This window comes from Balaenoptera physalus (genome assembly GCF_965194825.1).
Source record: "Balaenoptera physalus genome assembly, chromosome: 13".
Lineage (NCBI taxonomy): Eukaryota > Metazoa > Chordata > Mammalia > Artiodactyla > Balaenopteridae > Balaenoptera > Balaenoptera physalus.
This window is the reverse complement of record NC_138892.1, coordinates 41,136,299-41,151,059: the sequence shown is the minus strand read 5'-3', so window position 1 is coordinate 41,151,059 and position 14,761 is coordinate 41,136,299. Positions and strand designations below refer to the sequence as shown.

General features: G+C 34.6%; 1 protein-coding gene across 10 annotated transcripts in view; it reads left to right on the top strand.

The window, feature by feature from the left end:
- NAV3 (neuron navigator 3) overlaps window positions 1-14,761 on the top strand; it is an 867,875-nt gene that overhangs the window by 797,235 nt on the left and 55,879 nt on the right. For all 10 annotated transcript variants that reach the window (XM_082418853.1, XM_082418852.1, XM_082418855.1 and 7 more), the window contains 3 exons: window positions 370-422; window positions 5,857-5,880; window positions 8,073-8,150. In XM_082418853.1, the coding sequence (XP_082274979.1) occupies window positions 370-422; window positions 5,857-5,880; window positions 8,073-8,150 (155 nt within the window). The remainder of the gene's footprint in view (window positions 1-369; window positions 423-5,856; window positions 5,881-8,072; window positions 8,151-14,761) is intronic.

Here is a 14,761-nt window from a genome sequence, read left to right as displayed (position 1 = left end):
TTGTATAAAAATGAAATTAAATAAAATACATAAAGCTTTTTTAAAGTTTAAACTTTCACGGCAACTTTAGGTGTCCATGATTTTCTGATTATTTATTATGTGGGAGTTTACTCTAGTTTTCAATACGTGCAAAGCATGCTAGGAGGGCTTGCACTTGTCCGTTCTTCTCTGTAACGTGGTGGAGGAGGTAGTTTAGGGACCTTTCCACGGCTCAACATTTCGATCTCTAAAAAACGACAGCAGACTTGTTCTCAGATTCTTATGTTATTTTTATTCCCTTAACCACCTATTCTTCACTCTTCAGTAAAGGCCGGGTGGTTCTGAGCAGACTTCATTACTTCACCTCTTGTTCTTTTTTGCTTCCTTCAGTTCATGGCTCTTCATTATCACTGGTCTCCAGCACGTCTTCTCTTTACTCTACGGTAAGTGTTGACTGTTAAGAAAACGCTTTTGCCTTTGCCAAGCACACAAATGGTTAAATAGGTTGGCATTTACACAGAAGCCGCGCAGTTAAAGAAGGGTGTCCTCTAAGCTCCTGCATACTGATAAGGTGGCCGGTGCTCTCCCAGCCCTTCTGTGGCTCATTTGTATGTGCTTCCACTTGACTTTTATGTACTCATTGTAATCAATGAGCGGATAGAAAACTGAATCTCATAAAACCCGATGGCCTATGACTCGGAATCCCTGAAACCATGTACGATGACCCACCGTAATCTTATAATACTGACCACTTTTCCTTGTTCGGTTCCCTGAGCCATGACTGGTAATTGTTCTATGGTATTTTCTCCGTTTTCTTTTTTAAGTTCATTTTCTGAGAAGATCATACCAGAGGGTAAAAGCCTAAAAGGCTTGGTGATGTTTTAAACTGTATCTTCTGAAAGAGTGTGATTTTAAAAACTTCATTTCTTAAGAGAGAAATGCCAGTGTATCAACGTATTTTCCCAATGTGTGAAATTATATTTTGTTTTTGCCAAGATGAGTTTTCTGTCCACTTATTAAAATTTCATCATTTTCAAAAACATAGTCTACAGGCAGTTACGTTTTACAAAAAGGTTCCTTCATCCTAGGTTAGAGCGGGGTATATTTTAGTTTATGAATCTCACTGAGTCTTGAGCACTATGAATAATCCCTAATCCTGTATCGAAAGGTTCATGAAAAGTTCAACGCCTCAGCTGTCACTGAATAATTAAGCATTAAGGGCAATGCTAATTTTTTCATTCGTTTTCGTTAAGTTCAAATGTTATGGCCCTCTTTTTATATTTATTGCTTTAAAGTGTCACTCAAGATCAGACTGTCATTGGCAGAGGCAATATTTTTCTTATCATTTCTCCTTTTAATGATTAACCTTGCCAATCGATTCTATGAATAATGAAATCACTGTTAGCGTTTAGATAAATCTGCTGTTTTAGGCAAACGCGTAAAGAAGTGAGAAATGGAAAAATGTATCGGAAAAAACACAAAGAAGAAATATGTCGTGTTCCTCCTATTGGGCCAATGTCACTGCTTGACGGGAGATATATTCTGACTTAAACCCTTGCAATTGAAGTCTCTATATAACATTAAAAGATGCAGCATCATTATAGTCATATTTTAAATATATAAAAAACAATATTTGGATAAGAAACTACCTTCATGAAGCCTGAGAAAAACTCAAGAAGAAAAAGAGCATGGGTTGAGGAAAAACAGATGGCTAATTAGTATACAAGAGTCTAATAGACCTTTCTGTGATAATAAAATTATTCTATACCTGTACTAGATTATACAGTAACCACTAGTCACATGTGGCTATTGAGTATTTGAATTGTGTGTGGTATGACAAAGGAAGTGCATCTTTTATTTTAAGTAATTTGAATTTATATAGACACGTGCCTCGTGGCTGCTATACTGGATATTACAGATTTACAGGGAACAAAGGAGGTACATTTTAAAAATTATAGATTTATAGGAGCAGATGTCAAAATAATAACGATAAATTAGAAAGTATAAATGAGAAGTATTAAGAGTACAATACGAAATAGGCACAGAGATGAAAATAAAGAGACTATGCACACATATTTATGTGATGAAATAGACCCTCATGTTAAGTGTGAAAAGAATGGATTAGGTGATCAAATCACATGAGAAGGTGATATTATTAGGAAATTAAGAAATTTAAATAGTTCTATTGGAAATGATGGAAATTATATACTTGAACTGACAACCTGTAGTAAGACAATTAAAATAAATGGATATGTGGAGGACTAATAAAGAGAAAAATTGCAGGTGATAGAGGAGTCATTTCTGTCTCCAGTCCCCCATTTTCATGCACTGATAGTTAATTGGCAATGAAAAGATATCTGTGAAAGTGCTTTCAAACTATGAAGTGAAAAATCAATTTATCACTTTTTTGCATGCCTCCTTAAGGACTCAGGATAAAGGATCAGTTGATTTACATTTTTGCCTGACTCTATCAGGAATTATTGTGTGACATCAGGCAAGTTGCTAAATTTCTTTGGACTGTACCTGCAACAGCCAGATCTATCCCATCTGTCCCAAGGGATTTCTGCAATAGTTAGAGAAGATAAGGTTCATTACATACCATAAATTACAAAAAATTATAAACTGCATGGGAGCACCATCTATATCATAGTCTTTGTGATTTGCACCTTTGAAGTTATGCCATGTGCAAGTAACACAGTTGTGCATGATATCCCTTCATAAAATAATTAGGGAATTTGCTGGCGGTCCAGTGATTAGGACTCCGCACTTCCACCGCCAGGGGCCTGAGTTCAATCCCTGGTTGGGGAACTAAGATCCCACAAGCCACGTGGTGTGGGAAAAAAAAAAAAATTAAAGTGTTTAGGGAAAATAGATTCTTTTTTTTTTTTTTTTTAAAGGACTATTAGACACTATTTGCTATTATGAGGCAGTATACTGCTCTTCCTAACCATGAATATAAACAGTCTTTAACACCATCATTTATGCAACTTATAGAATTCTATGTTTTGATTAAAAATATTAAACTAACAAAGATGACTTGTTGCAAAGAACATTTACCTGTCAAATTACCAATATAATAAATCCAATTGAAAGGATTGTTTCTTCACATATAACTCTTGAAGTCTCTACCAATTACAATTTGGTAAAATTTTCCAAAGTACCTTGTTATAAAGCTGAGTAAATCATCTTACAGAATTTTTGAGCAGAAAGTTCCAGGGAGATTACACACTGGTTGGAAATCACAGACCCAATCTGACCTGCCAAGCTGTTACCTTTGGCAAACTTTTGAGTTTGTGTGTTTGTTTTTAAATCTAAGCCAACACTGAAAAAATATGGAGTTTTACCTAAAAATTCAAATTTCTCAGTTCCTTTTTAAAGTAATTGGAATATCTAGCAACACGGAGATGAAATTCCTCCAGGTTTACAGCATGGCCCCCTTTAGATGTTGGCATGTGATCTCAGGCAAGACCCAGCCTCCACCAGTTCTCTTCCTGACACTGAAGCTGAGTTTGCACTGTTAGTTATTATTGTGCTGTTGCATTTCTTGCAGGAAAGAAATACTCCTCAGTATCCATATCTTTATGAAAAGTGGGGAAAACAGATAACCTAGGAAGGCTGTGTGATTTTTTTTTACTACCCAGGACTCTTTTTATTCTTTGCATGTCTAGTCCTGTTAAACACTTAAAATTTTGATCCTTGCAATAGATGTTTTCTGAGTGGCTGTATATTAAAAATTGTATTGAATCCGTTTTGTACTTTGAATCTAATTTGTATTGATTTCATAAGAGTGAGGGCTACGTTAGTTCACTGTGGGGCCCTTCAGCATATTTCCTAACACATAGCTAATACTAAAGTAAACATTTTTTGATCAGTAAATTTGAAAGGATGAATGAATGGCCAAGTAATGGCTTACAGAATAAAGAATCATCTAATATATTTTTATTTGGGCAAGGTGTTTTATATTGTTTACCACCCTTGAGGACATTGGGCCAGCTTCAAAACTATCATTTAAAAATGGCAAGTAATCATATTCCATCATAATGTCATCAATCCATGCCTAACCCACTGAAAGAAATATTAATATTCTGGCTCATTGTTTCAACTTTATGGTAACACCTACCCAGTATTGCTAACCACAGGACATGAAAGAAGGCAAAGATTAAAGAAAAAGTTAGTTCTGAAAAGTCAGCAAAGAGAAAGTCATTCTATACAGTATATATAGAATTAATATGTGATGGTTATGCATATAACTAGTGTGTGTAACTTATTCAGGGCTTTTTTAATGAAAAAATGTGATGACTGTCTTTCTTGACTATTTTTTTAAAATAACATACAATGCTCTTTTCAATATGCAAGTTACTTATTGAGTATCAGTTCTATATGATCCTAGCAAGCCTAGAAGCAGGATTTGGACAGAATAAACTGGCAGTAAATACGCAAAATACCAGGGAAACCAAATAGTCAAAGTTAATCATGCCATGTGCCTCAAGGCAAACAACCTCCAGCTTTTGATCCATGAAATTTTTATCTTAAAATTCCTTCATTCTGTCTGATTCAAAAATCAAACTTTATGTGAAACATTGAAATTATTATAACTTAAAAATATTGAATCTTCACTTTAAAAAGTTGAGATACAAAACATTAAAGCTTTAGGTCAGAATTTGTTTTTAAAACAATTTTCTTATAAAGGCTATTAGGATTCTACTAGTTAACCACTCTTCATTTAACCACTATATTAATAACTATACATATTTTTTAAGAATAAAGAAAATATAGGATAGAAAAAAAATCCAGTTTAAAAGAGATGCTTATGCATAAAAAATATCCTGAGGGTTATTTTACTTTGTTTTAGTTTATGTTTTCTGGAGGAAAAGAAGAGATAAAAAATGGTTTAGGTACTTCTGCGTCTATTAATCAGGAAATGTCTCAAAAGGAGAGATAGGAGATAGGAGATTGTTTTTCAGCTTTGGATCTGCTCAAGGCAATGAACAGACTTGTAATGTTCAGCAATATTGTGCATTCTCCAGCTTTTTCCAGAATGAGGGAGCTTCGCAAATACAATGGCGCACATAATTCATTTTCTGGCGTTTTGCAGCCCAACGTGAAGAAGAAAAACAGAGCTAGGAGTTTTCTACAGCTGAGGCCAAAACACCCCTCGAGGTCCTACAGCAGTGCTCATTTCCATTATCTGTGGAGCCGATGTTTGTCAGACACTTTTATCACTGCCTTACCACTGGGGGTTTTAATGTTTTGCTGACTTGGAGCCCAGTAAACTTATTTAATGATCATTAAGAAAAACAAATAAAATAGAAACTAATCAGCAGATTTTCTGTGGTTGTCAGTACAGGTCAATATTTTGCCTCTAGTCTTATTTGACATTCTTTATGATCTATATATCGCAGAATAAAATTCCGACTCCTAGGTCTTGGCTAAAAATCTCTGTAATTTCATAGAGTATAAATTTCCTAAAATCTGTATGGAAAAAAAAATCTCCTCTATTATTTTTTTCTGCACTCATCTTTTTTAAAGTATAATTTTATAACTTTTCTTTTTGTTGTTTATGGTCTGGATCTTAGGGTAGCACCATTTTTTAATTCTATCCTTTGCTTTCAAGACAGAGTATATATCCATAAATCAAATAACTGATATTTAAAAAATACCATTAGGTTTGTATATAACAAAATATTCATTTGCAGTCCTACAGGTTCCTGTTTTTACTGTTTTAATTTAATAATATCATATATTTTACCATGTTCTTATATTAGACCAAAATAACATTTTAAATACACAGCATAATTATTTTATTCTTTTATACTTGTAGAATGAATTGACACTAATTATTTATAGTTAAATTCTTTTTCCTTTTTTCTTTTACAGGCTGAAGAAAAGGCTCATTCAGAGGTAAAAACCTTGTAGCATTTTTCCATTTGACTGTTTTCGTTTACATTTATGATGAAATGAGTGTTTCGACCACTAGAGGGCTCTGTGATACAACCCATAACTCTCCAACACTGCTAATAGAAGTGACCCAGCTAGTGATAAATGGTCTTGGATATTTCCTCTTAAAAGAAAATGAAACGAAGTTTTTAGAAGCAAACTCTTTTCTCACGTTCTAGCTTGGAGTCTTAACTCAACATCTAATAAGTTGTCTCTAGTAGTAAGCACTTACAAATCTTTGATGGATGAATGAATGAACGTGTGGTCTATTATATTATAGTCTCTTCCCCCACTGCCTGTTAGACTAAGTGCATAGGATTAAGGCAAGTATTGAATTTGAGGCACTAGACCTCCACAACACAATTTACCAGTATCCCAGCCCATCTATTATTTGGTGCCAGGACTTTGCTGCTTCTAATCACTTGATGTCTAGTGTAGTATATTGTTCTAATCACGCGCATTTCACAAATATTTCATCGCAATCACGTACAAATCAGATTGCAGCCTGGAGAGAATATTATTTTTCTTTCCCTTTGTGTAAGAGTCGTCCTGGCCAAGGAGAGCAGGGAGACTTTAATTAGGCCTTTATTCAAGGTGTGGTAATGACTATTTGATTGGTTTTACCATGAGCAAAGAAAAATGCGTTGGTAACAGCCTCTGCAAAGGAACTCTTCCCTTTGAAGTTTTATTTTATTAGCCTTTTAAATTAAAATTTGTGTGTATTTTTTAAAAATTGAAAAAGTGTAAATTATATCAGTTTTATCTTTATAATTGCTAGACCAAAGAGTAAATACGGTTTTGAAAAACCTAAACTATTTACATCTCACGGACATGGCAAAATTCTACCATCGACCGCAATACGTATAGCTACTAAGGCATAGAAATACCGCATCTGTTTGCCGTATTAGTAGTTATCCACCTCTCCTTTAATTATTTATGCCCCATAGTAGGTCCTGGTTCTTTTTTAATGATTTATATTACTTTAAGGTTTCCTAGATTCTATTTTAAAGGAAATCTGATCATGTAATAGAGACTATTAATTTGAGAAAGCCTCTTTGAATTTGTATTGTTTTAAGAATAAAATAGATGTTCTCTGCTTTCTGGAAACTTTTGCGGTCATCATCATTTGAATGCAGCTCAAATGCTCTTTGGGTCTGGGTGTATCTCTTTTTTTAAAGGACAGGAGTCAAATGGAATCACATTTACTAAAATTATGTAAATGTCCCATCTCTAATTCCAGTTTAAAGTTTAGTTCTTTTTTAGAGCCTTTTCAGTATTTACCACCATTTCTTCTCCACAAAAATCTAATGGGTAGGAAAAAAAAAAAAAAAGACAGTTAATGAACTGTGTCAAGAATGCTCTTTCAAACTAAGGTAGTGTTTTGAAAGTCTAACTACAAAATAGAAGACTTGCTTTTGAAGAAATGAGAATCATCAGAGTAGAATGTTTGGCACCTAAGTAACTAAAATCCCTTGAGACCAGAAGTATACTTGTAGACTTAGTCTCAGTTGCTTATGAATATCTTAACCTAACTAATCACTGTTTATATTTCATGGAAACGTGAAACATGCAGAGTAAACTGTGGAAAGTGCTTAAATTAAAATTTTAAATATGATATATACTCTCATTTTTTTCTGGTTCACTTTTATTTGAGTGTGGACCTAACCAAACAGGAAAACATGTTAGCATATTTATGTTGGTGGTTTATCTAGCCATTTGCACAGTATTACTGATTTTTCCCCTTTTTTGAAACTATGGATAATCTATAACAGCATTTCTGCCCAGAGCTCATAGTAACTCACTGAATAAAGGGCATTATAACAAAGACTTGGGAAGGCTTCTCTGAGTGTTAGGAATTAAAACTCCAGCCAATAAAATTATTTTCAAATATGTAATCATTAAATGTTGAATTGGAGCCAACTTTCAGTGACTGCAGGATATTCTACAGCTTCCGAGAAGTTGCCAAAGTATAGGAAATAAAAATAAACATACAAAAATGGATAGAAAAATAAAAAGACCCAGAAAATATATATATGTATATTTAGTGGGGGTAGGATGAGCTAATTATATAGTATTGGCTTTTTTGGATTGAATTCTTAGTTTTAAGTTAAAATCTACTAGCATGTTGATTTGATTTTTTTTTTAATTACATTCAGCAAATCCATAAACTACGGAGAGAGCTTGTTGCATCACAGGAAAAAGTTGCCACTCTCACATCTCAACTTTCAGCAAATGTAAGTCACTTTTGATTTTTTTTGATATATTAAAACAGATGTTTATATAGTAAATGGGATAATTTTAGTAACAGACTCACAAACTTTAAATGTCCAAAATTATACAGACTTTTTTTTTTTTTTTTTCTGGCATTATTTATTTATTTATTTGGCTGTGTTGGGTCTTCATTTCCGTGAGAGGACTTTCTCTAGTTGCGGCAAGTGGGGGCCACTCTTCATCGCGGTGCGCGGGCCTCTCACTATCGCGGCCTCTCTTGTTGCGGAGCACAGGCTCCAGACGCGCAGGCTCAGTAGTTGTGGCTCACGGGCCTAGTTGCTCCGTGGCATGTGGGATCTTCCCAGACCGGGGCTCGAACCCGTGTGCCCTGCATTGGCAGGCAGATTCTCAACCACTGCGCCACCAGGGAAGCCCCTATACAGACTTTAAGTCACTAAATAGTGGGACTTTCCTGCACGCTGGGTAATCAAACGTAAATCCACATTGATGAGAAATCACAATGTGGTTAAAATGGCTTTTTGTTTCTTGTAAAGTTGGAAACATTAGTAAAACCTACAAGTGTCATTTCTTTTCTTATTTCTCATTGTTACCAACACCCAGCCCTACATATGTAAGACTTTCTTCAGCTCCAAGACAATGAGGGGTTGACAGTGATTAACTGTGGAGTATAAAAAATTCTTGTGCCCTGTCTCCTTCAGCACAATTTATTGGACAATTAGTTAAGCAGCCAGTTAATTCTCTAAATTTGGGTTTCTTAGCTCTGTTATAAATGAGCTACAGTTCTCTCAAAAACCTTGGTAGCCTCCTTATAGCAGTTTAAGCAGCTGAGGATGGCAAAAAATGATGATGGCAAAAACCATCAATTATATTAACATTTACTGAAGATCTTTCAGTGTGCCAGGGGGTATACTCAGAGTAGGAGCAGAAATAAAGGTGAACACGTGGCACTGTGCCTGGCCCTAGGGAACAACAGTGTTAGAAGCAGCAGTGAGGGGTGAGGAAGCTCCCGCTATTTTGCCGTATGTCCTGACACCTTCACTCAACATCAGTCTGCTCACTCCCGCGGGGTGGCTTTGGGCCTGTTCCCTGCCTCACCGCTCTGCTCTGCGTGGAGTTCTTCCATCTGTTCAACAAAGCTTAACACAGCAAGAGTGAGCAAATGTGGGCCCACTGGGTATGATTTAAATAAGAGATTTTAAGAATAAAAGTTACTGTGCAATATATTGGGTTGGCAAAAAGTTTGTGTTTTTCCATACCGTCAAGAACCCAAACAAATTTTTTGGCCAATCCAGTACCTTCCACAGTATATAAGTAAGTCATTTCACTCACAATGCATTCCTTTTAGCACTGTATTTGAATTGACTTTAGCTTTTTAACTTTGGGAGAATCAAATGAATTTGGGATTGGTTGTATTTATTTTTTATAGATGTTGTCAGGGGATTCTTAAAATAATAGCAGGTTTTAGAGAACTGTTTAGACAATACTGGAAGAGAACAGTATTATTTAACCCATATTTTTTGTCTAAGAATAATTCTTAAATAGTTCAGAAGCCACTGTAAATTTTATACTATAGGCTATATGTACAGTAGTATAAAGCACTCCTGTCTAGATTCCTGAATTTGTACCCAGAGGACATATTACAGTGTAAAAGCCGGAACACACTGGGTTGTGTTTGTCTGCAATGAGGGAGGCTCAATGACAGACCCTATGCGCTGGATAGTAAAGATATAAATGTCTTGAATGATTACTCAGAGTTTTGTTTTATTTTGTAAATGTCTCTTGCAAGGACTTACATATCAGTTGTTGGATTAATAAACGGCTGCTATACATAATGGAATTTGGGCTTTTACACAATAATGTTTATACTGTCTCCATTTAAAAAGTTATACGGTTGACCCTTGAACAACACGGGTTTGAACTGTGCAGGTCCACTTATGCATGGATATTTAAAAAATCTGCATGTAAGTGGATCCACACATTTCTAAATATCTGCATATAACTTGACCCTCATAGTTCAAACCCGTGTGGTTTAAGGGTCAACCATACACCATCCTTGGTTGGTTGAACCCTTGGATGTGGAACTCACAGATGCGGAGGGCCAACTATGGGACTTGAGCATCCTGGAACCAATCTCCCACAGATACCAAGTGACAAATGTACATGTATATTGTATTAAAAAGAAAAACTGAAATTAAAAGAAGTGTTTAATAAAAGATATATACTTGCTTTTCCCTCTGAGATTCCCATTCCCATTCTTGTTGATTGATTTCTTGTGTTTCCTTTCAACATTGTTCTTCTATATACCCCTGAATACATATATACAGTACACATTTGCAAAGGCTTATACACATACACACACACACACACACACACACACACACACACACACACACACACACACACATAGACACACAGAAGGAACCAAGTTCTAACATAGGAGGACAGTCCTGGGGGACAACTCGACGCCACTGTTTTGAAAGGTAACAAACATTTTACAAAGATGTCAGCCATTGGCTTATCTGCCACTTCTCTCAAGTCATGCATGCCACACTATTTTCACTGTTGTGTTTTCACGACTATGGACTATGTATTCTCAGCTGGGCATTGATATGACCGTCAAAGTATGAATAGTGGTTCTTATGGTGGGGAAAAAAAAAGTACTCTTTTTTGTTTTTAAAGTACTCTTTTTATGCATAAAGCACAGATATATAGAGAGTACATAAACAGGTATCCAGCATATCTGTGATATTAAAATGGCCATGGAGGAAGAGGACAATTAGGGAAAAAAAAAATCTATGATGTCTCCCTAGGGGGTGATAAAGAAAAAAATGTAAGAAACATAAAATTAGAAAAATCGGTGCCAAATTTATAAATTTGTTTTAAAAGTTCTAGTCTTGGAAAAACTATCCAAATATCTCCAGCCTTCCCTGTGCACGTCTGTGTTATCATTAGTAGTACATTTTGCCTGTGGATGGGAGCTTAATATATATCCTATTTGGTTCTTCTTTTTTTTTTTTTTTTTTTTTTTTTACTTCATAATGCATTTTAGAAATATTCTCAAATCACCTCAGACCCACACAGAAACCTGTACGTAGCAGCTTTATTTTTTAATAGTGCAAAAATTGGAAACAACCAAAATGTCTCTTAATAGGTCCATGGATAAACAAACTCTGATACATCCATACCATGGACTGCCACTCAGCAGTAAAATTAAATAACTATTAATAACACACAGCAACTTGGATGGATCTCAAGTGCATTAAGCTTAGTGAAAAAAAGACCAATTTTAAAAGGTCACATACTATATAATTCCATTTATTCAACATTCTCAAATGACAAAATTATAGAAATGAAGAACAACTTAGTGGTTGCCAGGGTTTAAGGAAGGTGGTCACCTCTCTCCTGAGAGGTGGGTGTAACTATAAAGGGTAACAATAGGAAGAGCTTTGTGGTGATGAAAGGTGGTTATTTACATCTGTGAATCTTCATATGTGTACCAATAATGAATTTCTGGTTTTGATATTATATATAATTTTATAAAATGTAACCATTGAGGCAAACTGGGTAAAGGGGTACAAGAGTCCTCTCTGTACTCTCTTTGAAACTTCTTACGAATCTATAATTATTTCAAGTTTAAAAATTAAACACCTAAAGATCTATCACAATTTTTAAAAGTGATGTCTAGTTTTTAATTTCTTGGGAATTTAAATCTTACTTCACCATTTAGAGCTTTTTTCATTCGGTGGTGATATGAATTGTTAAAGCTTTTTACCATCAGATAAATGTATTGCTGAAACTGTCAAAAGATGAAAGTCAGGAGATTCAGGTAATGAAGATATATATTATCTTCTACTCTTTTACAAAGCAGTTTATTAAAATTCACTTTAAAACTATTGCAGTAACTAAGAACTTGTGTAAGTGGATGCCTGTATAAATGTTTATAAAATCATTTTAAGGTCAATCCTATTTTAAACATTTAATAGTATCATTATAATTACTAGGGATGGAATCTTGTATATTTATGTCCGTTTGTATCTTTAAGGATATAAGCTCCTTTACACATTCAGAAATTTGAATTATTTATAAGGTACAAACCATCTTGAACTCATTCTCTTTAGCACTTAGTTTAAAATGACACTTCAGATTCAGTGCACCATTATAAGTCATCAAAGGATTTACTTGAGAAAACACTTGGTTTCTCAGTTCTAAGAAATACTGCATTTAAATTTCATTCGGAGTGTGTTTCACGTCATTGCCTCTGAGTTAACATCTGTTGATGTATGTAATATATGCATATATTTTAATATACTTGTACAGAAATTATATTAATTATAAGACTGAAAAATTTTTCTGTATAGTTTCTTCAATGTAACTCAAAAACATTTTTTAATCTTGTACATTTCCTATTTGGAGGTAAAGATGTGCTTTTTATTTATTATTTTATTCAGACCACAAGTAAACTTTTTACTTTTCGGTTAAATGGGATCACTACAATGACCACTGTTGTATAGAAGTGTAATAGCCATGACTTATAAAGACAAATTATAATGTCTGGTTCTGTAGCAAATATCATTAATTGTTATTATTATTGTTTATTTAATAATCATTTTAAGATCCAGCTATTCAGTTTTACTCAATATATGAATAATTCTATCAGGACTTAATTGGTTTTCCTTAATTTGGGCTTTTTGGGTTTTTTTTCTTTTTGTAATTGATGTGTCACATGTTTGGACCTGGCAGCATGATTATATTTATATGGAGTCCAGACAATAATCTGTGTTTTAATATTTAAATTTGAAACATCTGTTTCTCTGCTTTTTCTCCCCCTTTGTTAAAAGGGGCAGTGGTAAGTCAGAAAGTTATTCAGTCAGCTCGCCTCTCATCTGCCTGACAGAATATAACCTCCATTCAGTAGAAGGCACGCTGAGCCTTCCCCTCTCCTTGCGAAGTTCTCTGAGCAGAGCTGCAGAAAGCCTGGGAAGCCTCTTTATAGAGCTGTGTGCACTAGGATGTCTGGGGAAAGGAGAGAGGGTACGTTGGCCAGCGCTATTTCCTGGCCTTCCTTGAATCAATACCCCACCAACAAACAAGAAGAGAACAGGAGCCCCACAGTCCAAGGCCCCCGGGAATGTACGGTCACATCAGACAGTCAGCCAGGTGCCCCCTGGCCTCTGACCCATACCTTCATGCTGCCAAGCCAGGTGGGATGCACTTAATGCATTTCTTACAAATCTCAGCCCTTAGGTCATCTGGAAATGGGCACTAAGGCTAGTTATCGCTACCACTTTTCAAAGATATCGCTGAATGAATGTGTAACCAAAAAATGTTTTTTTTGTTTTTTGTGTGTTTTGGTTTTTTTACCTTTCAGCACATAAGTCTTTTAACCACAAATCTCTCAGGTGTTATTTTCCTTGGGATTGTGTCCTATATCTTTGCTCTATTTGATATTTTTATATAATCTGGCAGTTACTTTTGTGTTTCTGCATCTCCTTTAAGGGAAAACTATTTTGCACATGATTAACAATGACAGACACTGAAGGGACAATTTTATACAGTAAAAGAAATGTGAAATCTTATTTATGATAGTTTCAGAGTCATTTTCCGTTCATCTAACTATTGATTTTCAAATGTAAAGTCTTCTATTTCTGTCTGTCTATCTATCTAATCTGTCTATCTATCCCCATATACATCTATGTAAAGAGTATTTTTTACTTGGTTAATGGGCTGTCACTGAATTCTGAATGAACAAATGCAATGCAGGCATTTTTCATAATGATATTCCACCTTATTTTTTAGTACCACAGTTATTTACATGTCTATTCAGATTACGTTATGTGATTCCAAAACTAAAGACAATATGTATTAAAAATATTTTCCCTTAACTAATATTCAGTCTTGTCTATTTTATTACCTTCACAGACTTCACCTAACACAAGTAGGGAATATTCATCAACATATTGATACAACTTTACTGTGGCTTGAAAATTATGCAGCTGCTAAGAGAAAAGTCAGAACCATGTAAACTATGATTAACAGTCCCCCTAAAAATGCACAGTTCTTTTAAAGTCATCATTTTATAAAGTTTTTAGACACGATATATTTTCCTATAGTTTAATCAGTCTTACATTCCATTTTTGTCTCCAGTAAGGTGACAAAGATTATCACTGGTATAAATGCCTTCCTTTATTTTACCTATTGTAGTGCCTTTCCATGAATCCAGTTGGTGCGAAAGTTGCCCTTTTATTAACTTCAAAGTAACAAAGCCATTATGATAAACTAAGTCAAGGGGACATAAACTTAAAGCAGTATTTCACGAACATACTTTTAACAAACTTTTCACTGAGAGCAATGTGACTCAAATTAAAATGTTCTTTTGTAACTAGTTATATATGTTCTTGTAAATAATTAATGAACAGCAATTTTCCAAAGATTGAAAACTGACCTTCTAATGGTGAACATTTTATATTTACTCATAGATACCAAATATAAGCAATATATTTGTGCAGCATATTCTTCACAGCCCTGCTTTCTTTGTCGTATTTTAAATTCCTATTAAACTGATAAAATATGCACAGCTGGTAAAATGAAGTAATTTTCTCTAAGTATATACATT